The following is a 24,565-nucleotide window of genomic DNA, read 5'->3' on the forward strand; positions in this document are numbered from 1 at the left end:
AATTTACACTTACCTATTACTTCTTTTAACTGATTTGTTCTGCCATGGTGGATCTATCACAATTACATCATATGTTTTCCTACCTGAAAACAAGCAAACAACTTCAGAAAATATCTTCTGTAGGTGATTACTTTAAAAACTAAAGTGGATTTACAACAGACACGAATATAATGGAATGCAACAAAAGGACTTACAAAATTTATTCAAATAATTTAATCTAAAAATATTAAGATTTCCTTTATAATTTAGTACCCCTAGGATTTTAACATCAGTTCACCTATTGCTATTTTTGCAAAGACCACCTGAAAATAACTACAGTTCACTTAGCTGGATAGCAATCATTTGTAAATGCCCTTTATGTCTTGATAGCCATATTAATATGGTCTTTTTAAGCCTAAGTGAGGTGTTATTTTTGGTGAGGGAGGGGGTTCATTTCTTTAGCTTTTTTTAAAGTTCATTTTGAAATAATTTTGTTAAAACTGATACGAAGACCATAATATAACCTCCTCAGTTGTCTACACATCTTTTTTCCTGGCCCAGGATCCAAACCAGGATCCCACACTGCATCTGGTTGCCATGTCTCCTCATCCTCTTCCAAACTGGGAAAGTTCCTCAGTCTTTCCTTGTCATGTATGATCTCGACAGTTTGAAGGCTATTGGCCAGTTATTTAATAGAAAGTCTCTTAATTTGGATTTGGTATTTCCTTGTAATTAAATTTATATTATTAATGTTTGGCAAGAATATTACCAAAGTAATCAAAAACACGTGTCAAAATGTCTCGTTATTGTGATACTACCTTTAATCATTTGGTTAAAGTGTTGTCTACCAGGTTTCTCTAGTTTTCACTTTGTAATTAATAAATATCTTGTTAGATACTCTAAAACTGTGCAAATATCCTGTGTCTCATCTTTTCAACTACTGTTTTGAGATCTAATCACTATAATGTTTGCCAAATGGAAACTTGCTAGTTCCATCATTCCACTCACACTCATTGCCTGGAAAGGAAGAGCTGTATCTTCTGCTTTTATAAACATAGGTATATTTTGGTAAATGTACAATTTCACAAGTAATCAAAACAGTGCAAATTGCAATGAGAATGTAATGGTTTTTAAACTATTATGGTGACAAAAATCAAAAAGAGCAGAAAACGTTCAAACATAATTTTCCCTTTATTATCCTGTCACTTACCCTGAAGAATTTATGACACCGTGACATGAATAATTACTCAAGTATAACATGCATTGACAGCAATTAAAAGATTTTCCTTAATGAACTATGTCATTTAATAACTTAGAATTTTTATATTAAATATACAAATAGCAATAGCATATTAAATTGATCAGTACAGTTCTTTCCTACTGCATCTCTTAGAAATACCTATTAAATACATATAAATCACTGAGATAAACAATTGATGCAGATTAATCCATGTATTCCTTAAAATGACCTTCAGAAATAGATTATTATGATAACCATTTATAAACTAGGAAACTGAACTTCAGTTTTGTGAAATGAAAGACTAACATTAGCTTTAGAATCTAAATTCATATCCAGGTGTGTATGATGATGGACTTCAACCTTTACATTTTGTTAACATTATATAGGAAAATATTTCAAGAAATTTTAGACAATAAACTTGAACACTAGCTTAAAATGTAACCTAAAAGGCAAGGGTGTTAATATTCGTATCTGAAGTGAATCTACTTTGCCATAAGGAAAAGTTAAATAAAACTGTTTGGCCAGGGATACCTGGGTGGCTCAGCAGTTGAGCATCTGTCTTTGGCCCAGGGCGTGATCCCAGGATACAAGATAGAGTCCCACATCGGGTTCCCTCCCATGGAGCCTGCTTCTCCCTCTGCCTGTGTCTCTGCTTCTCTGTGTGTCTCTCATGAATGAATAAATAAATATTTTTCAAAAAATTGTTTAGCCAAACCCAATCGTATCCTGAATTCCTAAGTACAGAGCAGCAAATATATTTGTTTCTATGGGAACTAATTATTTTTTGACCCTTTGTTCTTAAGTACCTTTTTAAAAAAATTTTAAATGTTTTTAAATCAAAAGTCAGCATTTTAAAAGAAAAAGTCACACAGAGAAAATTGTTTATGCTACCCTCATAATGTTGATCCACATCCAGCATTCAGACTAGATCTTGACTTTTGAGGCCACAAAAAAATTACATTTTTCTAATAACATAATAATTACTTACAGTTTAGAAGTGGATGCATACAAGAAATGTCAGACAAAAGAAAACTGCTTTTGGGTGGCACCAGGTATTTCTGCCCCATTAAAGTAATCATTTTTGTAAAGCTAGAGTTGTTTTCAACAACCCGTGAAAATAAATCCTGTTCTGTAACAGATATATCTTCTTCCATCAATTGTAATGCCTGAAGTTCCGTTTCGTTCAAAGAAGGCAAATGCTTCGCCATTGCACATAATTCTGACAAATTGCAGGTATCAAGTGGTAAGGTAACAGGCTCACTACACTTGTCCCATTTTTCAGAAAGTGGATGAAGAAAGCCACTTTTGAAACCTTCTTGGATTAACTCTGAAGAGCCATCCAAAATCAGTCCCCTGATCTGTAAGAAAAATTTGTTAAAATACATTAAAAGGTCATTTATATTAAAACACTTTCTCTAAAAAATGAAATTCCTACTATGCCTTGAATATGTGAACTTATGGATTGAAATCAATATTATAAAGCTTATACTAAAATAATTTTATAATAAAATATAATGGTAAGAATATATGAGTATACCTTTTAATTGCTGTTTCTTAAATGTGGAATAAAACAAACCTCATAAATTCATTTAAAATTAAATAAACGGGGCAGCCTGGGTAGCTCAGCAGTTTAGCGCCTGCCTTTGGCCCAGGGTGTGATCCTGGAGTCCCGGGATCGAGTCCCGCGTCGGGCTCCCGGCATGGAGCCTGCTTCTCCCTCCTCCTGTGTCTCTGCCTCTCTCTCTCTCTCTCTCTCTCTCTCTGTCTATCATAAATAAATTAAAAAAAAATAGAATTCCTAATCTATAAAGCAAATTAAGTTGAAATCACATTTAATATTAAATTTTTCTAGTGATCTAATTTTAAGATCAACTTACCTTTGAATTTATATTGCTTAAATTATTAAAAAAAAGTATTAAGTGAGCTATAAACAAAGTTTTGTAAAACTACAATTACAGTTAATTATAAAATTAAAACTTAAGTTCCACTTCAAGGCAAGATGTAGTAGCAGAGATCAGATTTAACTTTTCATCTGAAATTATATTTTTAAAAAGTATAAAATTATTTTTTAAAGGCTTTCAGACCTTGGATGGATGTCAACATCCATCAAGTGAACAACAGTGGTCCCAAAAAAGGAGAAACAAATAATTGCTCCCGCTTACAGCCTTGAGAAAGTTTCCAGGCAGCAGCACAGCAAAGGAGACCCATTCAGAGTCCAACAGTCTTTCTGAGTTGAGAAGATGCTGCTGCAAGTCTGGAAAGGTCAAAGCAGCTAGAGTTTGCAAGGCAGGGTATCAAAGAGGACAGAGCAACACAATTCTTAAAAGCTGCAGAAGAGTCCACTCAAGTCTACCCAAGTTCTGGGAAAGAAAAAGATGTGAAATGATCAGAGGAACAATCCACAAGGCTCCCAACCAGCCAGAATGGAAAATCTCCTAATTTACAAGGCATCAAGTGGACTACTTAAAAGGGTATTGCCTCATGAGTGGGGGAAAAAATAGCTCTAAAGATTGCTCTAGTCCTAACTAAAACACCTTAAAACAAGCTACAAAACTTTAAAAGAAAGTCACAAAAGCATCAACCAGTTTCAAAGTAACTTTGTCAAAGAACAAAGTTCAAGAATATGTATAGGAATATGAAAATATCTAGTACCCAAAAAGCTAAAATTGAAAGGACTTACAAAAAATAAAATTATCAGGTATGTAGAGAAGATACAACACATTACGGAAGAATAATCATTCAATAGAAGCATGCAAGAATAACACGGATGATACAAATAGTAGAAAAGGTTGGACTTGTAGCCCATTTAAGTGATTAGGAACAAAAGTAGAAAAGGATAATATGGTATTTATCATAACCATATTCATACATTCAAAAATGTAAACCAAAATCTGAGTATGTTAAGAGACACAAAAATTACTAAAAAAATAAATAATAGTTGAACTTCTGGAGAAAAAAGTACATACCACAGAATAATTGTGGATTGCGTTCCAGACCACCAGAATAAAGCCAAGTTATTGCAATAAAGGCAACCATTTGAAGCAACGGCTGCAAATGACTCATCTGCATTTTATAAATCAGATTATATACTCTCTTCTATGATCATTACATTTCTGTCCCTTTGGTGTAGTCTTTCTCAAAATACGGTATTTGGACTATTTCTAAATCACCTGATTGGAATTATCTGAAGGTCAGTTAAAAATTAAAATTCCTGGTACCATATGGGAGACTTTGGTGATTTAGTTCCAGGCCACAATAAGGTGACTATTGCAATAAAGTGAGCCGAATGAATTTTTTGGTTTCCTAATGCATATAAAAGTTATATTTACACTATTCCATTAAGGATTCAATAGTATTACATCTCTAAAAACAATGTATATACCTTAATTTTAAAATATTTTATTGCTAAAAAATACAGACTATTAATCTTTCAGCAAGTCATATTCTTACTGCCAGAGGAGGGTCTGGTCTCTGTGTTAATAGCTCTTGACTCATTAGGTGGTGGTTGCTGAAGGTTGAGGTAGCCAAGGCAATTTCTTAAAATAAGACAACAACAAAGTTTTCCACATCAATTGACTTTTCCTTTCATAAATGATTTCGCTGTAGCGTGAACACTATTTGATAGCATTTTACTCACAGAACTTCTTTCCAAACTGGAGTCAATCCTCTCAAACCCTGTTGCTGCTTTAGCAACCAAGTTTATGGAATATTCTAAGTCCTCTGTTACCATTTCAGCAATATTCACAGCATCTTCACCAGCAGTAGATTCCACCTGAAGGAACCATTTCTTTGTTCATCTATCAGAAACAACCTCTCATCTTGTTAAAGCTTTATCATGAGATTGCAGCAATTTGGTCACATCTTTAGGCTCTACCTCTAATTCTAGCTCTCGTGCTATTCCCACCACATCTGCAGTGACTTCCTCCACTGAAGTCTAGAGCCCCTCAAGGCCACTCATTAGAGCTGGAATCAACTTCTTCCACGTTCCTGGTAATGTTGATATTTTGACCTCACCCATGAATCACAAATATTCTTTTTTTTTTTTAATCACAAATATTCTTAATGGCACCTAGAATAGTGACTCTTTTTCAGAAAAGTGACTCTTTTTCCATTGACTTTGTGCCCAGATCCATCAGAGGAATCACTGCCTGTGGAAGCTATAGCCCTATGAAATGTATTTCAATAATAAGATTGAGTTGAAAAAAAAAAAAAAAGATTGAGTTGAAATTACTCCTTGATCCATGAGCTACCAAGTGGATTTCATATTTGCAGGCATGAAAACAACATACATCTAATTGTGTATCTCCATTAGAGCTCTTGGGTCAACAGGTGCATTATTAATAAGTACTACTTTGAAAGGAATCTTTTTTTCTGAGCAGGTCTTTTTTTTTTTAAGATTTTATTTATTTACTCATGAGAAACACAGAGGAAGAGAGGCAGAGACACACGCAGAGACACACGCAGAGGGAGAAGCAGGCTCCATGCAGGGAGCCTGACATGGGACTCGATCCCAGGTCTCCAGGATCACGCCCTGGGCTGATGGCGGCGCTAAACCACTGAGCCACCTGGGCTGCCCAGTATACCTTAACAGTAGGTTTAAAAGATTCAGTAAGTGAGGCACCTGGGTGGCTCAGTCAGGTAAGCATCTGCCCTCAGCACAGGTCATGATCCCAGGATTCTGGGATCAAGTCCCACACTGGGCTCCCTGCTCAGCTCTGTCACACACTCTCTCCCAAAATCTTCTCCTGCTGAATGCACTTTCTCTGTCACTCTTTCTCAAAAATCTTAAAAAAAAAAAAATTCAGTAAGCCATATAAACAGATATGCTGTCATGCAGGTTTTGTAGCTCCACTTATAGAGCAAACACATAGCAAATATACCATAATTCTTTTTTTTTAAGATTTGAAAGGAGAGAGCATGTGTGCCCATGAGCAGGGAGAGAGGCAGAGAGGGAGAAAATCCTCAAGCCAACTTCCCACTAAGTACAGAGCCTGACACAGGGCTTGACCCCAGCACCCCAAGACAAAATCAAGTGTCAGAAGCTTAACCAACTCAACCACTCAGGTGCCCCAATTTAGCATAATTCTTCAGGGCCCTGGAATTTTCAGAATGGTAAATGAGCATTGACTTCAACTTAAAGTTACCAGCTTCATTAGCCCTTAATGAGTCAACCTGTTCTTTGAAACTTTGAAGTCAGGCATTCTCTTATCTGTGAAAGGCTTAGCTGGCATCTTCTTCCAATAGAAGGCTATTACATCTACATTGGAAATCTGTGGTTTAGTGTAGCCTTCAATAATGATCTTAGTTACATCATCTGGATAACTTGCTGCTTCACCTCGCACTTTGCAGGTGAAGACACCTTCTTAAACCTCATGAACCAACCTCTGCTCGCTTCAAACTTTTCTTCAACAAATTCCTCACACCTCTTCTCAACCTTCATAGATTTGAAGAGAGTTAGGTCCTTGCTCTGGATTAGGCTTTGACTTAAGGGAATATTGCGTGTGTATGGTTTGATCTTCTATCCAAACCATTAAAACTTTCTCCATCTCAGCAAGAAGGCTGATTTCACTTTCTTATCATTCATATATTCACTGGGTTAAGACTTTAAACTTTCTTCAAGAACTTTTGCTTTGCATTCACAATTTGGCTAACAGTTTGGTGAAAGAGGCCTAATTTTCAGCATATCTCAGGTTTTGACAGGCCTTCTTCACTGAACTTAATTATTTCCAGCTTTTGATTTAAAGCATGAGACATCTTGGAGTGCCTGGGTGGTTCAGTCGGTTAAGCATCTGACTCTTGATTTTAGCTCAGATCATGATCTCAGGGTCATGAGATTGAGCCCTGTGTCGGACTCTACACTGGGCATAGAGCCTGCCCTCCCCTGCCACCCCGCACTCTGTCTCAAAAAAAAAAAAAAATTAAGTATGAAACCAGCAACTCTTCCTTTCACTTGAACACTTGGAAGGCAATTGCAGGGTTATTAATTAACCTAATTTCAAGACTGTTGTGTATCAGGCAACAGGGACCTAAGAAGAGGGAGAGAGACGGGAACAGCTGGTTGGTGGAGATGTAAGATCACACAACACTTATTAAGTTTGCCATCTTATATTTGTGGTGCCCCCAAACAATTACCTAAGATCACTCATCACAGATCCCCATAACAAATGTTATAATGAAAAAATTTAACATACTCCAAGAATTATCTAAATGTGACAGTCACAAAATGAGCAAATGCTGTTGGGAAAAATGGCACTGACTGACTTGCTTGATGCAGGGTTGCCACAAAACCCATTTTTTAAAACGTATGATATCTGCAAAGTGCAATAAAGCAAAGCACAATAAAACAAGGTATGCTTGTTCAATGCAAAAATGAAATATAGACTAGGTTGTATTAAAAGCAGGTATTGATGAAAAGATTAGTGCACTTGAAAACAACACAATAAAAATGTTCAATATGAAAAAGACAGAAAATATCTGAGGAAGTAATGACCAAAAATTTCCAAATTTGCTGAAGACTATTAATTCACAGATTCAATCTTAACAAAGGAGGAGTGGAAAACTGCAGTAAGAAACATCATAATCAAACTGCTAAAAATCAATGATAAAGAAAAAATGTTCAAAGCAGCCGAAATTTTCTACTTTCAACCAAGATGGAGTCTCAGGAACAACGGCTTTCAAGACAGGACATCAGGAAATAAAACAATGAAAGTAATCATAGGTAAGCCCTATGACTGCCCCAGCTAACGGCCTGGGAAGTTTCCAGGCCACAAGAAAGACGGCTCTGGACAAAAGCTAGGAGAAATCCAGAGCTGAGTAGACAAGGCAGAAAATATAGGGAGGTCAAGACAAGAAGCCACAGGATAGAGTACCAGAGAGGAAAGAGCCACAGAGAGAGAGAGAACTATGAAGATCTATAGACAGTAGCACTAGAGAAATTCCCCTAAGTACTAATATGCTTAGGTGTATAAGGGAATTATCCAAGGCCAGAAAAAGAACCACCCAAAAGATAGAAGAAACAGTGCCAGGAGTTCACACAGGGCCAAGATTGGTGCCTGTTTCCAATATTCAGATGGAGAAACTTTATGATTCACCAGGCTAACAGGAGACAATTCAACATGTGTCTCTGTGTGAGGAGAAGGTACTGACAGCTGGTCATCTGGAAGCATATACTACAAACACAAGGATGGTTACACATGAAGAAAAAATCAAAGAGAAATACTAGTAGAAAAATCAGCTATTCAATCTCTACAGATGCTTAAAAAAACATTTCATAAAATTCAATAACCATGTTTGATAATAACAATAAATAACAGATAGAGGGGCACTTGGGTGGCTCAGTCGGTTAAGTGTCTCCCCTTAACTCAGGTCATAGTCCCAGAGTCCTGAGATTGAGCCCCACGTCAGGGGCTCCCGCTGAGCAGGAAGCCTGCTTCTGCTTCTCTCTCTTCCTCTCCCTCTGGCCTTCCTCCAACTGTGCTCTCTTTCTCACACTCTCTCACTCTTTCAATCAATAAAATCTTTTCTCTCTCTCTCAAATAAATATATAAAATCTTTAAAAACTATACTGTATTATATTTTCCAGCCTATACAATTACAAACAAGAAATAAATTAAAAATACAATAAATGGAAAGCTGTAAGTAAAAGTATTACTGTTTTCAGAAGTTATAAGTATGACCTGGAAAACCCATGAAATTAAGAGAAAAAAAAATACAGCAACTTAGTAAATTGGCAAGACTTTTATAAAGAAAATCTTATATAATGTTAACAGAAACTGAAGTAAATGGAAAGATATATTCGTGTTACCAACATCTTAAAGAAGTCAGTAGGCCCTAATTTAATTTATAAATTTAACTTGATGCCATAAAAAGTCCAATTGCTTATTTTTCTAACTAGAATTAAATTGATCCTGGGGGATCCCTGGGTGGCGCAGCGGTTTGGCGCCTGCCTTTGGCCCAGGGCGCAATCCTGGAGACCCGGGATCAAATCCCACATCGGGCTCCCGGTGCATGGAGCCTGCTTCTCCCTCTGCCTGTGTCTCTGCGCCTCTCTCTCTCTCTGTGACTATCATAAATAAATAAAAATTAAAAAAAAAATATTTAGAATTAAATTGATCCTAAAATTCATATGGGAAAATAAACAAAACAGAATAACTCTGTAAAAGAGCAGTAAGGATGGGGGGAGAGGTGAGCATACCAAATATTAAAACATACTCATGTTATATAACCTGAAAAGAAACTGGAAAATAGACAAATTAAATAAGTATAATGTCCAGAAATAAACACATGTGTACGTGCAATTACACTTCATATCTAAATGAATCAAAGATATAAATGTGAAATGAAATCACAAGTATTCTAGGGGATCCCTGGGTGGCGCAGCGGTTTGGCGCCTGCCTTTGGCCCAGGGCGCAATCCTGGAGACCCGGGATCGAATCCCACATCGGGCTCCCAGTGCATGGAGCCTGCTTCTCTCTCTGCCTCTCTCTCTTTCTCTCTCTGTGACTATCATAAATAAATTAAAAATTAAAAAAAAAAAAAGAAATCATAAGTATTCTAGAAGAAAACATGGGAAAATTCTTTATTTTTTTCCTCCGTGGGAAAATTCTTTTAAAGCTTTGAAGAAGAAATTCCATTTTAATTAGGACTAAAATATCTAGAACTTCTAAAAGAAAAAAAAAAGAATAAATTAAATAAAAATATAACTGTGTATGTGCTAAAAGACAATCAAAATTAAAATGACAAACTGGTAAAAATATATTTGTAATGTATATCAAAAAGAACTACTTTCCCTAACATATAAAGAGCACCTAGTAATTAAGGACACAATTTTTTTAATATGCAAAAGAAACAAATAGTTCACATTAAAAAAAATACAAATGGTTTTTAAATATATGTAAAAATACTTAACTACACTCCTAATAAGAGAATGCAAACTAAAATCATACTGAAATATAATTTTTTACCTATCAGATTGGCAAAGATCAAAAACAACACATCACATACACTGTGATGGTAAGGATGTGGGAAAATAGGAAAAATTACACATTTTTAGGGACGCCTCAGTGGCTCAGAGGTTGGGCGACTTGCCTTTGGCTCACATCGTGATCCCGGGATTCGAGATTGAGTCCCACATTGGGCTCCTTCAAGGAGCCTGCTTCTTCCTCTGCCTATGTCTGTGTCTCTCATGAATAAATAAATAAATCTTTTTAAAAATTACACATTTCTGGTTTGCTAATAAGATGATAAAACCTCTCCAGTAGCAATCTGACAATATCTATCAAAAGGTTAAAACCTCTGAAACTAGCAACTTAATTGCTTGAAATGCATTCTGTAGATACACACACATATATAGAAAGCAGCATGTGTATAATATACCTAAATGTCAATAAAGACTAATAAAAGTTGAACAACAACGAAACATAAAACAATTTGTAAAGTATGTTTTTACCTGAAGGGAAAAAAACAAGGGGCAAAATTGTATCAAGTATGCTACCATCTAAATAAAAAAGGAGCAGGGGAATATATGTCCATACTGTCTTTCATATATGAACACTACCACTGGACAAATACACTGGGAGGAGGAAGCAGTGACTGAGGGATGGGGATTAGAGAAAGACTTTACTATATACTCTGTACATTCACTCACCAAATGAATGCATTATCTATCTAAAAATAAAGTTAATATTAAATAAATTAAATAAAATACAAATCTGATCCTGTCATCTGCTTTCAACAGCTTCCCAACACCTTTAAGTCCTAAATGTCTTAAGGTAGACTTGGAAATCCTCACATAATGTGACTTATTTCCCCAGTTTCATCTCTAACCATTCTCTCCACATTCCACAGTCCAGCCATCCTGAGTCTTTTTCAGTTCCTTAAACAAGCTTTTTCCATTTTGCTTCTAAATGCTACAAAATGCTATTCTTCTCAAAGCCCTCTCTTCATCATCACCTTCATATGACTAATGCCTACTGCAAAGACTCAACTTATACGAAATCAGTGCCTCCATTAAGCTTTCCTTGACACCGTATCCTCAACTCTAAGTTGGATGCCCACTCTATTTACCCTCACAGTATACTAAAATTGTCCTATGATACTGCTTTTTATGATATATAGTTTAGTTTTATTGTCTGTGTCTCTCAAGAAAGTAAATGCTGCAACAGAGGCACTATATCTCAACTTCTACTGAAGTCCCAGAGCTAACACTGTCTGGTTGCTGGCATTTAATGAATATTTGTAAGTAAAGTGAATTAATGTACTTAATAAGTGAGTGAATAAGTGTATAAATGAATTAGATAGGAAGAAAAGGAGGGGCACAGATAGATTCAGTAATAATAAGACAAGTTCTACTATAGTCTTTTCCTTAATATATGTTCCTTACGATTATCTACATATCTTGTCTATTAACAGTCCTCATACCAACATCAAACATTCCATAAATTCAAGAAATTCTATTCTCTAATTTCATTTAACATCTTAAAATTGTTCAGCTTTCTCATATCAGATCCTTGATTTTTGCAAAGTTCTGCAGTTTAATCTTGCAAGTGACATTTCTAGGCAATAGAAATATTTCCAAAATTAACAAACTAAAGCAGACTTTTGTTATTGAAAGACTTAGCATTTGTGTATTCAGGTATCTTCAATATGTGTAAAATCCAACATATTAATGAAAACCACAATGAGATACCACTCCACACCTATTAGGATGGCTTTTATTTTTAAAAAGGCAAACAGAAAATTTTAAGTATTAGAGTGTGCAGAGACTGGTCCCCTTGTGCATTGCTGGTAGGAATGTAAAATGGTGCAACTGCTATGGAAAACAACTTGGCAGTTCCTTAAAAAGTTCAATACAAACATGATCCAGCAATTCACATCTGGTTATATTCTGGAAAGAACTGAAAGCAGAACTAAAATAGATACTTATATACCAAATATTCATAGCAGCATTATTCACAAGAGCCAAAAGGTAGAAAGAACCCAAATGTCCATAAACAAATAAATGGATAAACAAAATGAAGGTGCAGTCATACAATGAAATACTACTCAGTCATAAAAAAGGAATAAAATTCTGATACAGGAATGAAACTTGAAGACATTATGCTAAATGAAATAAATCAGACACAAAACAATAAATATATGATTCCATTTATATACCTATAATAGGCAAACTCAAAATATAGAAGGTAGAATAGAGGTCTGGGAGCTGTGAAAATAGGAAAATGCAGTTATTTAAACAGTGTAGATTCTATCTGGAGATGGATGCATGGTGATTATGGCACAATATTGTGAATATACTTAATGTCACTGAATTATACACCTAAAAATGGAAAACCGGCAAATTTTGTTATGTATATTTTCCAACAAAAAGAGAGAAAAAAATCTTACATCCTACCATCAAATTAACTCAACATATTCAAGACTGTATTTACTATCATCCCTCCTAAGACAAATTCCAACCCCAATCTTCCCATTTTGATCAAAAAGTTTCCTTAGAGAGTTAAAGCTTAAAATACTTGGGTACCCTCTGCTTCTTCTCATTTAACTACTAGTTCCTCTTTATCGCCACATTTTAAAAATACATCCCTCACCTTGTTCATGTTTTCTACTGCAATTATTTTAAGTTGTTTTACCTATGGATGACAGACTTTAAAACTTAACAAATTTCTAAACCTAACCAATATAGTATAAGTTTACTAATGTTAAATAGTAAAACTAATAGAATATAAAATTTTAATAAAAACTGGTTTGAATTATTACTATAAAAATAATAAATCAATCCATTATTAAATTCTAACTCAGATCAAAATAACTGCTTAATTTTTAAGAACATCCTTATTTATATGGTTCATTTATACTACACATTAATCTTCCAAGGTCATCAATGAACATTTTACACCTTACCTTTGTATGGTATTCCATTGCATCCAATTCACCTTGATTGAAAACAACACATCTTTTACGCTTCTAAAGAGTAAATTACAGGGAGAAAATTATGTTACCGTCTAGCACAATATTGATATTTTGAAATGTATTAGTATCTCTTTTTTATCATATTTTCCATAGTATCTCAGTCTTTAAGAGGTTAATTGACTGCTAAGGTCGAAATCAGTGAAAAGTGTATGGACAAAGGAAATAAGCTTTCCCAAATAAAAAACTACTATTTATTATCATCATCATCATCATTATTATTACTACTACTACTGCTACTACTACTACTACAGGCTTACTGAGTAATATAAAGTCACCTAAGCTATTAATAAGAACTAGTAACAATGATAAAATGTAGCAGGGACATCCATAGAACACCAGAAAACTGTGACACTGTATAAAATTACCAGTATCATCTAACAGTTATATATGATATAATTCTCAACCTCTTCATTTTTGAGGAGAGGAACTATTCATATACTATCATTCAAAAAAAAAAAATCCAGTGCATTTTCAATAGCTCTTTATGATTGATCTGAAAGCTAGGTGCAAATCAGGTATACTAACACGGTTCTGTATCTAACAACTTCATAGAAAAGAACATTTAAGACAGTGCAAAATAGAGCAGAGACTTCATAATTCTTATTGCTGAAACACTAATGTCTATATGGTTGCATACTCCTAGTAGGCTAACAATAAATGCTTGCTAGCTGAATAAATAAATGAACTGAAGAATAAGCTAGTTGTATAATTTGCTTTAGCATGTCAGAAATAAGGTGAGTTTTGTCAAGATGATTCATTACATATGCTCACCTATATTTTTCTATATTAAAATGACAAATTTAACCAACGTAACAGTGTAAACATTAAAAGATGCCCATACTTAGCAAACTGTAAATGCTTATTTGTCTGAACTAGTAGTAGTTATGATAATCTATATACTATTTTGCTGAAATCTCAAACTATATGTTTTCTTTCCTATGCCTGACAGTAAAGGCTCAATAAATATCTGCCAAGACAAAAAAAAGACGGAATAAAGAAATTACAAACATATTAAAAGTTCTACTTCAGGAAACTAGAACAATGTATTAAATTATCTCTATTACTTCCCTTATTCTAATTCTCAACATGCTTTCTTATTTAGTATCTTTCTTCATGGCTATCAATTATAAGATACTGCGTTTATCTTGTTTCATCCCTTCATGTACAACAGCACACAGAAAGATCTCAAACACGTATGGGTGAGTAATAAAAGTTATTCCTATCTCTATCAAAGAAAATCTTAATATAATGTATCCAAAACAGACTTTGTATAATCACCTCTGAACTCTTCAGAAACACACAAAGTATTAAAGCATAATTAATTTGATTTCGTATGGCATTCTTGAAACATCACCAAAAGACTGCACCGGTGAATATACAAATATGTATACTTTAAGAACACATACAATTTTCTATAGCAGCTTTCTACTTTTATTAATAAAACTTTATGAAATATCATCCCCTTCTTGCAAACTTCATTATGAGTTTATCCCCAAAGGACAGGTCTCTAAAAATCTCCCAAAATCCAAATACTGTTTTAGGATTTTGCAGACAAAGCAGCAGTTGTTGAACAAAAACAGCTGCAAAAACAATTAATACAAATGACTAAGCATAAAGGGCTTTTTGCTATTGTTGTTCAGTTTTAATTTACAGAGCGTTCACTTTTAAACAAACTTTGCTTACTTTTGAAATATGCAAATGTGGCCTAAGAATGATAGAACATTAGTAAAGAATTAAAAATTACACTGGATAGAACTAAAAACTTTCTACACTTTGCTGTTTTTAGACTTTATAAATTATATTTAAGATATTGGAATGATAAATTTCTTTTACATGTTCTGTAGAAAAATAAAAACATATTAAAGCTGTCTACCTTCCCAATAATAGAAAGGCAGTTTTCTTCTTTAACACCATCCACTGGATATTCCTTTTCATTCCTCTGTTGGCATTCATTGTGAACAGCTGAAATTATGTAAGGTTTGGTGACATTAAATAGCTCAGATCGAAAAACGTATTTCTGTATAGAGATTTCACATTTTCCTCTGTCATCATTATCTGGCTGAGTGGCAGAGTCAAAAGCATTAAATGTAGCAGAGGTTCCAAAAGAGGTCAAAGAATCCATTTGAAGAGAATCAAAGTGAACAGATGAAGTAGGCTCATTTTTACCACAACAAGGCTCATGATGTTGGTGAAGTTGATAGTTTATGTTGTTAATGAAAGAAAGATGATCTAGTAACCATCCTGGTGACAGCTGGTGCACCACAGACATTCTCTTCTTTTAAAATAGAAAAGCAAAAAGCAAAAACAAAAATCTCTGGAAATGAGGGTTTAGATGTAAAACCCAACTTTTCAGATTAACTTCTTAAACGTCCAACATATCAATAAAAATATACTTCATATGCACAGGTAGATTTCATGTGCAAATATATAAACTTAACACATACACACAAAAGAATTTGACATTCATGATACGTTAAGGAAACATAATGTTTTAATATAAACTTTTAATTTCAGGGTTGATAATTCAAAATTTTCAGCCACTTGAGCAAAAGAGCATTAAAATATGATCTTGTTTCTGGAATCTCAGTTGAATCCTCCTATTTTCCTGAGCCCTCCACACAACCTCCTGTTTCATATTTGAATCTAGCCACTAGGTCCACATCCAAGTCAGGAAGTCATTCAATTCTTAAAGGTGAGTGTCCTGTCAAAGCAAAGAATACTACATTATCTATGTGAATTCACCCTTTTTAATGAGATAAACCTAGAGAAGCCACAGAATTTCAAGAAAAGTTGTTAGCAGATCAATCCTTGTTTTTTTCAAAGCACATTTACCATAATAAGTCAGCTCATTAATATGCCCAGTAACCACTGCTACCAATGGGACAGCAAAAACCATAAAATCGAAGACTGGTCTAGACAGAGCACAATGCAATTTTAACAGATTTCAGAAATACCAAACCCTAGCAAAATTGCAAGGTTATTGGTTCTGAGCAGTCCTCCTCCAGCAATTATGTTTTTCAAAACTTATTTTTTAACAAAAAAAAAAAAAAAAAGGTAAAGTTCTGGATATGGCCTATTAAATCTAGTGTAATGGAGAACTTAAGAGTGGGACAGAAAAAGATATACATTAAGTGGTTAATAGCACGATTAGTAATAGTCGCCTTTAGATCCAAACTTCTAGCTCCATGTAGTATTAGCAATATAACTAGTTATATTAGTTATTTAATCTGAGTCTCAAATCCATCTTTTTTATTTTTTATGACATCTCAGAAGGCGGTTTAGAGAATTAAATGAGATACTCTACGTGAAGTGCTGTGCAGTGCCCAACACACAGCAACTTTTCAAACAAATGCTATTAGTGATGGTAATCGTGGTATTTGGTCCTCCCCCTCAGAGTCACCACCTGCAGTGAGGAGCTGATGTAATAGCTAGTGAGAGCTAGAAATTTAGTCCAGAAGACTGAAACTGAAAACGCGACGTGCCCAAAATTACTATTCTAGTTAACCGCAAAACTGCTTCAAGAATCAAGTACCAGGACCTTGGCTCAAAGCTTTTCATTCCCTCCAGGTATTGGGCAGTACTTGTCTTGAGTTCAGACTCAGGGAAGCAGGTTAGTCCTGTTTAGGCAAAGTAAACTACTGTGCTTAAGCTCTCCGGCCCCTACCTCTCCCCTTCACATCCAACCCCACCCCTACTCCCTCGGGTTCCTCGCGGCTGCACTCGCCGGCCACCGCGGGGGACCAGGACGCCCGAGCCGCAGCTACACCAGCTGGAACCTCGAAGGCGGCTCCGCCCACGCGCAGCAGTCCTCATCTCCTACCTCACCGCTTCCCTTGTTAGAAAAACTGCACGACGCCTCCGCCTTGCATCGTGAAAGCAGCACCCCTCTAACCAGCGGTCATGTGAGACTCCACTTTGACGGTAAAAGAAAGAAATTTCTCTTTTTTGCTACGAGACAAGGGCGCGGCCATGTTGCTGTACGGAAAAATCATTTCCAGGGCGATTAGGAGCGCTCTGTCCGCTAATCAGAGGCAGACAGCTCCCGCGGCCTCAGCGCTAACTTTCAAATCGGACTGGACTTTGGAGAGGACGCTTGCACTCACCAGAGTCGCCGGGGTGCTGAGTGAGGCAGCGGGACGCCAGTAGTACGCAGAATTCCTGCGACCGAGAGCGGCGTGTGAGGAGTTGCGCACGCGCCCGACGTACGTGATGACGTAGGCGCCAGCGGAGATTTCAAATTCGAACTGCGCCGGCGGGTGCGGGGAGGAGTTGGGTGTTTTGGCGGCTGTCGTCCTGCCTCGCAAATAGTTGCGCGGATTACGGATTCGGCCCTTGGATTGTATCACGAAACTGGAAGAAAGGTAATTAATGACTTTGGGCTAATTTTGTGCCGGCAGAACTGTTCTGAAGGGAGAAAGCGATGGCGCTAACAACTTAGATTCAGAGGCTCTGAGGGACAGACGTTTTAGTGTCTACTCTTGTGAGGAGGGCTCCGGGCCGAGTCTGTGCGAGGCACCAGTTTCCCGGAGTTTAAGAAGTTCCTACTGACGGAGACTTGCAAGGGAGGAGAGGACCGAGGGGCACACTGGTGGAGAGCAGAGAATGGAGGGAGGAAAGGGGGAGAATTGCCGGGAGCTTGGGGGGAAGGACAGAATGAAAAACTGCCTGAGGTGTTGCCTTTGAGACAGCAGTGTAACATCCTAGTGGGCGTGTAGGGAAGTCTTAAGCCATATTTTAAGTGGAGATTTGGAGTGCACACAGGGGTGAGTGGAAGGGTTGAAAGGATAGCAGAAATGTATAAAGGAGTGAAAGAAATAGGTGGTCGAACCAAGGGTAGAGTGTAATCGGTTTTTAAAAAACAAAGGAGGGCCCAAAGAAATGACAGGATAACTACAAATGTCCACTTCCCTGGAAACCAGGACAGGACCTGAGAAATCTGGGTGTATGGTGTCAAATACCACAGAGATGAGATAGGGTCAAAAGATCTGTCAAAGATGAGCTAGGGTCAAAAGCTGTTTCAGTAGATAGGAAGGAAATGAAATGTTAATTTTCTGGAAAATAAGCAGCAGCCTCCGGACCATTTTGTGGACCAGATAATTTGCCCTTGTTGGGAGGGAGATTGAAGTAAGAGCGGCGCCAATTGGATATAAATCGAAAGCAGCGGGTGGAGGACAGAGCGAGAGAGATGGACTCGGAAAAGAAGACAGAATAGCTGTATTCTCTAAGCCCAGAGTAAAGGAAACATCTTGAGGTAGTTCTCGTCCGGTAGCCTCTGACTTTCCCAATGAAAACGGGTAGTTAACAGCAGTAATGTGATCTGGGTTAGGACTCAGAGCTTTAACTACCATGGATATGTGAAGGCAGGCATTACACCTTATTTATCATTGTGTCATTTCAATTGCCTTGCACACTCGAGTGTACATGGTAGACAGTGAGTAAATATTCCCGCGTGTTGAATTATTTTTAAATGTAATTAATACACATTCCTTGCAAATGAGGACTTCACCTTATATGAACAAGAGGGTCCAAGAAAAAGTTACCTTGAAGAAATAATGGGACTTGGCTGCTTTCTGCTTGAGGATGAAGCTAAGAGTTGGTGCTTAATGTGGCATCTATATCTGAAAAGATTTTTTAACACTGAATTCACGAATACAGGTAGTAAGCATGAAGCGCAGTTCAGTTTCCACCGGTGGTGCTGGCCGCCTCTCCATGCAGGATTTAAGGTCTCAGGATTTCAATAAACAAGGCCTCCATACCCCTCAAACGTAAGTACCTCATGACTTACTGTTGTGGACAAAGAAATCTGAAAGATGGTTAATACATGTATTATGAGTGATGTTCTGATGAATCTTGTTCCTTCACAGTATTACCTAATTTGGATCAATGAAGGCTGAAAATTGGCATGTTTTTAGGTGTGTTTTATCTCATATGATCCTTAAATCTCCAAAGCTGCATCGTTTGCCAGGCAACCTCTAAAAAGGGCTGTTAATTCCTTTTCAGCACTAATTTTCCTATTTTCTTCCTTTATTGTAGCCCTGCTGATTTGAGCAGGCTCATTGGTAAAACTTTCAATTTACTGAAGCACATGCAATTGCCAAAATTATCAGTTATTAGTTATTTGCTCAACGATAAGCTGCAGTTTTAAATAGCCTACAGAACTACTTCTACAAACTTTTCTCAGTATTCACTGGAAAATGGTATATAATTATACTATCATAAAATAGCATTTCTTTATAAGTTCGTTTCTTCTAATTAAGAAAAGGCTATTTTTAAGCCACTGAGGGCTCTATCAATCCTTATACCAAGGTACAAGTTACTTGCTAACTGTACTTAAATTACTTAGGTTAACGTTGTATAAGCCTCAGCTACTTTTAGAAATTTATTTTTTTTAATTTTTTTTTTAATTCTACCAGACTTTTTTTTTTAATTTATTTTTTATTGGTGTTCAATTTACTAACATACAGAATAACCCCCAGTGCCCGTCACCCATTCACTCCCACCCCCCGCCCTTCTCCCCTTCTACCACCCCTAGTTCGTTTCCCAGAGTTAGCAGTCTTTACATTCTGTCTCCCTTTCTGATATTTCCCACACATTTCTTCTCCCTTCCCTTATATTCCCTTTCACTATTATTTATATTCCCCAAATGAATGAGAACATATAATGTTTGTCCTTCTCCGACTGACTTACTTCACTCAGCATAATACCCTCCAGTTCCAACCACGTTGAAGCAAATGGTGGGTATTTGTCATTTCTAATAGCTGAGTAATATTCCATTGTATACATAAACCACATCTTCTTTATCCATTCATCTTTCGTTGGACACCGAGGCTCCTTACACAGTTTGGCTATCGTGGCCATTGCTGCTAGAAACATCGGGGTGCAGGTGTCCCGGCGTTTCATTGCATCTGTATCTTTGGGGTAAATCCCCAGCAGTGCAGTTGCTGGGTCGTAGGGCAGATCTATTTTTAACTCTTTGAGGAACCTCCACACAGTTTTCCAGAGTGGCTGCACCAGTTCACATTCCCACCAACAGTGTAAGAGAGTTCCCTTTTCTCAGCATCCTCTCCAACATTTGTTGTTTCCTGCCTTGTTAATTTTCCCCATTCTCACTGGTGTGAGGTGGTATCTCATTGTGGTTTTGATTTGTATTTCCCTGATGGCAAGTGATGCAGAGCATTTTCTCATATGCATGTTGGCCATGTCTATGTCTTCCTCTGTGAGATTTCTGTTCATGTCTTTTGCCCATTTCATGATTGGATTGTTTGTTTCTTTGGTGTTGAGTTTAATAAGTTCTTTAAAGATCTTGGAAACTAGCCCTTTATCTGATATGTCATTTGCAAATATCTTCTCCCATTCTGTAGGTTGTCTTTTAGTTTTGTTGACTGTATCCTTTGCTGTGCAAAAGCTTCTTATCTTGATGAAGTCCCAATAGTTCATTTTGCTTTTGTTTCTTTTGCCTTCGTGGATGTATCTTGCAAGAAGTTACTATGGCCGAGTTCAAAAAGGGTGTTGCCTGTGTTTTTCTCTAGGATTTTGATGGAATCTTGTCTCACATTTAGATCTTTCATCCATTTTGAGTTTATCTTTGTGTATGGTGAAAGAGAGTGGTCTAGTTTCATTCTTCTGCATGTGGATGTCCAATTTTCCCAGCACCATTTATTGAAGAGACTGTCTTTCTTCCAATGGATAGTCTTTCCTCCTTTATTGAATATTAGTTGCCCATAAAGTTCAGGGTCCACTTCTGGATTCTCTATTCTGTTCCATTGATCTATGTGTCTGTTTTTGTGCCAGTACCACACTGTCTTGATGACCACAGCTTTGTAGTACAACGTGAAATCTGGCATTCTGATGCCCCCAGATATGGTTTTCTTTTTTAAAATTCCCCTGGCTATTCGGGGTCTTTTCTGATTCTACACAAATCTTAAAATAATTTGTTCCAACTCTCTGAAGAAAGTCCATGGTATTTTGATAGGGATTGCATTAAACGTGTATATTGCCCTGGGTAACATTGACATTTTCACAATATTAATTCTGCCAATCCATGAGCATGGAATATTTTTCCATCTCTTTGTGTCTTCCTCAATTTCTTTCAGAAGTGTTCTATAGTTTTGAGGGTATAGATCCTTTACATCTTTGGTTAGGTTTATTCCTAGGTATCTTATGCTTTTGGGTGCCATTGTAAATGGGATTGACTCCTTAATTTCTCTTTCTTCAGTCTCATTGTTAGTGTATAGAAATGCCATTGATTTCTGGGCATTGATTTTGTATCCTGCCACGCTACCGAATTGCTGTATGAGTTCTAGCAATATTGGGGTGGAGACTTTTGGGTTTTCTATGTAGAGAATCATGTCATCGGCGAAGAGGGAGAGTTTGACTTCTTCTTTGCCAATTTGAATGCCTTTAATGTCTTTTTGTTGTCTGATTGCTGAGGCTAGGACTTCCAGTACTATGTTGAACAGCAGTGGTGAGAGTGGACATCCCTGTCTTGTTCCTGATCTTAGGGGAAAGGCTCCCAGTGCTTCCCCATTGAGAATGATATTTGCTGTGGGCTTTTCATAGATGGCTTTTAAGATGTCGAGGAATGTTCCCTCTATCCCTACACTCTGAAGAGTTTTGATCAGGAATGGATGCTGTATTTTGTCAAATGCTTTCTCTGCATCTAATGAGAGGATCATATGGTTCTTGGTTTTTCTCTTGCTGATATGATGAATCACATTGATTGTTTTACGGGTGTTGAACCAGCCTTGTGTCCCAGGGATAAATCCTACTTGATCATGGTGAATAATTTTCTTAATGTATTGTTGGATCCTATTGGCCAGGATCTTGTTGAGAATTTTTGCATCCATGTTCATCAGGGATATTGGTCTGTAATTCTCCTTTTTGGTGGGGTCTTTGTCTGGTTTTGGAATTAAGGTGATGCTGGCCTCATAGAACGAATTTGGAAGTACTCCATCTCTTTCTATCTTTCCAAACAGCTTTAGGAGAATAGGTATGGTTTCTTCTTTAAATGTTTGATAAAATTCCCCTGGGAAGCCATCTGGCCCTGGACTCTTGTGTCTTGGGAGGTTTTTGATGACTGCTTCAATTTCCTCCCTGGTTATTGGACTGTTAAGGTTTTCTATTTCTTCCTGTTCCAGTTTTGGTAGTTTGTGGCTTTCCAGGAATGCGTCCATTTCTCCTAGATTGCCTAATTTATTGGCATATAGCTGTTCATAATATGTTTTTAAAATCGTTTGTATTTCCTTGGTGTTGGTAGTGATCTCTCCTTTCTCATTCATGATTTTATTAATTTGAGTCTTCTCTCTCTTCTTTTTAATAAGGCTGGCTAATGGTTTATCTATCTTATTAATTCTTTCAAAGAACCAACTCCTGGTTCTGTTGATCTGTTCCACAGTTCTTCTGGTCTCGATTTCGTTGAGTTCTGCTCGAATCTTTATTAACTCCCTTCTTCTCTTGGGTGTAGGATCTATTTGCTGTTTTTCTCTAGCTCCTTTTTTTTTTTTTTTTCTCTCGCTCCTTTATGTGTAAGGTTAGCTTTTGTATTTGAGTTCTTTCCAGTTTTTGAATGGATGCTTATATTGCGATGTATTTCCCCCTTAGGACTGCTTTTGCTGCATCCCAAAGATTTTGGATGGTTGTATCTTCATTCTCATTAGTTTCCATGAATGTTTTTAATTCTTCCTTAATTTCCTGGTTGACCCTTTCATCTTTTAGCAGGATGGTCCTTAACCTCCACGTGTTTGAGGTCCTTCCAAACTTCTTGTTGTGGTTTAGTTCTAATTTCAAGGCATTATGGTCTGAGAATATGCAGGGGACGATCCCAATCTTTTGGTATCGGTTCAGACCCGATTTGTGACCCAATATGTGGTCTATTCTAGAGAAAGTTCCATGTGCACTTGAGAAGAAGTGTATTCAGTTGAGTGTGGGTGTAAAGTTCTGTAGATATCTGTGAAATCCATCTGGTCCAGTGTATCATTTAAAGCTCTCGTTTCTTTGGAGATGTTGTGCTTAGAAGACCTATTGAGTATAGAAAGAGCTAGATTGAAGTCACCAAGTATAAGTGTATTATTATCTAAATATTTCTTCACTTTGGTTAATAATTGATTTATATATTTGGCAGCTCCCACATTCAGGGCATATATATTGAGGATTGTTAAGTCCTCTTGTTGAATAGATCCTTTAAATATGATATAGTGTCCCTCTTCATCTCTCACTACAGTCTTTGGGGTAAATTTTAGTTTATCTGATATAAGGATGGCTACCCCTGCTTTCTTTTGAGGACCATTCGAATGGTAAATGGTTCTCCAACCTTTTATTTTCAGGCTGTAGGTGTCCTTCTGTCTAAAATGAGTCTCTTGTAGACAGCAAATAGATGGGTCCTGCTTTTTTATCCAGTCTGAAACCCTGCGCCTTTTGATGGGGTCATTAAGCCCGTTCACATTCAGAGTTACTATTGAGAGATATGAGTTTAGTGACATTATGATATCTATTCAGTCCTTGTTTTTGTGGACTGTTCCACTGAACTTCTTCTTAAAGGGGAATTTTAAGAGTCCCCCTTAAAATTTCTTGCAGAGCTGGTTTGGAGGTCACATATTCTTTTAGTTGCTGCCTGTCTTGGAAGCTCTTTATCTCTCCTTCCATTTTGAATGAGAGCCTTGCTGGATAAAGGATTCTTGGTTGCATGTTCTTCTCATTTAGGACCCTGAATATATCCTGCCAGCCCTTTCTGGCCTGCCAGGTCTCTGTGGAGAGGTCTGCTGTTACCCTAATACTCCTCCCCATAAATGTCAGGGATTTCTTGTCTCTTGCTGCTTTAAGGATCTTCTCTTTATCTTTGGAATTTGCAAGCTTCACTATTAAATGTCAAGGTGTTGAACGGTTTTTATTGATTTTAGGGGGGGATCTCTCTATTTCCTGGATCTGAATGCCTGTTTCCCTTCCCAGATTAGGAAAGTTTTCAGCTTGAATTTGTTCAAATACATATTCTGGCCCTCTGGCCCTTTCGGCACCCTCGGGAACCCCAATTAAACGTAGGTTTTTCTTCCTCAGGCTGTCGTTTATTTCCCTTATTCTATCTTCATGGTCTTTTAATTGTTTGTCTCTTTTTTCCTCAGTTTCCCTCTTTGCTATCAACTTGTCTTCTATGTCACTCACTCGTTCTTCCATCTCGTTAACCCTCGTCATTAGGACTTCTAGTTTGGATTGCATCTCATTCAATTGATTTTTAATTTCTGCCTGATTAGCTCTAAATTCTGCAGTCATGAAGTCTCTTGAGTCCTTTATGCTTTTTTCTAGAGCCACCAGTAGCTGTATAATAGTGCTTCTGAATTGGCTTTCTGACATTGAATTGTAATCCAGATTTTGTAACTCTGTGGG

The 24,565-nt window shown here is 36.9% G+C and overlaps 2 protein-coding genes across 10 annotated transcripts in view; one reads left to right on the forward strand and one right to left on the reverse strand.

Moving 5' to 3' along the window:
• The window catches only part of METTL4 (methyltransferase 4, N6-adenosine), a 55,863-nt gene extending 38,437 nt beyond the window's left edge, over positions 1-17,426 (reverse strand). For 3 of the 5 annotated variants that reach the window (XR_004817165.2, XM_025429381.3, XM_025429378.3), the window contains exons 1-5: positions 17,293-17,426; positions 15,063-15,890; positions 13,121-13,183; positions 2,208-2,577; positions 14-83 (exon numbers count right to left, since the gene is read on the reverse strand). Coding sequence is in view for 4 of the 5 variants with exons in the window: in XM_025429381.3 (XP_025285166.3) it covers positions 14-83; positions 2,208-2,577; positions 13,121-13,183; positions 15,063-15,458 (899 nt within the window). In the remaining variant the exon portion in view is untranslated. The other 2 variants (XM_025429380.3, XM_025429379.3) reach the window with 2 other exon arrangements.
• Positions 17,420-24,565, forward strand: part of NDC80 (NDC80 kinetochore complex component) — a 48,885-nt gene continuing 41,739 nt past the window's right edge. For all 5 annotated transcript variants that reach the window (XM_025429376.3, XM_025429377.3, XM_035718627.2 and 2 more), the window contains exons 1-2: positions 17,420-17,550; positions 18,845-18,954. In XM_025429376.3, coding sequence (XP_025285161.1) covers positions 18,854-18,954 — 101 coding nt within the window. In that variant the 5' untranslated portion in view covers positions 17,420-17,550; positions 18,845-18,853. The remainder of the gene's footprint in view (positions 17,551-18,844; positions 18,955-24,565) is intronic.

Source organism: Canis lupus, chromosome 7, assembly GCF_003254725.2.
Source record: "Canis lupus dingo isolate Sandy chromosome 7, ASM325472v2, whole genome shotgun sequence".
NCBI lineage: Eukaryota > Metazoa > Chordata > Mammalia > Carnivora > Canidae > Canis > Canis lupus.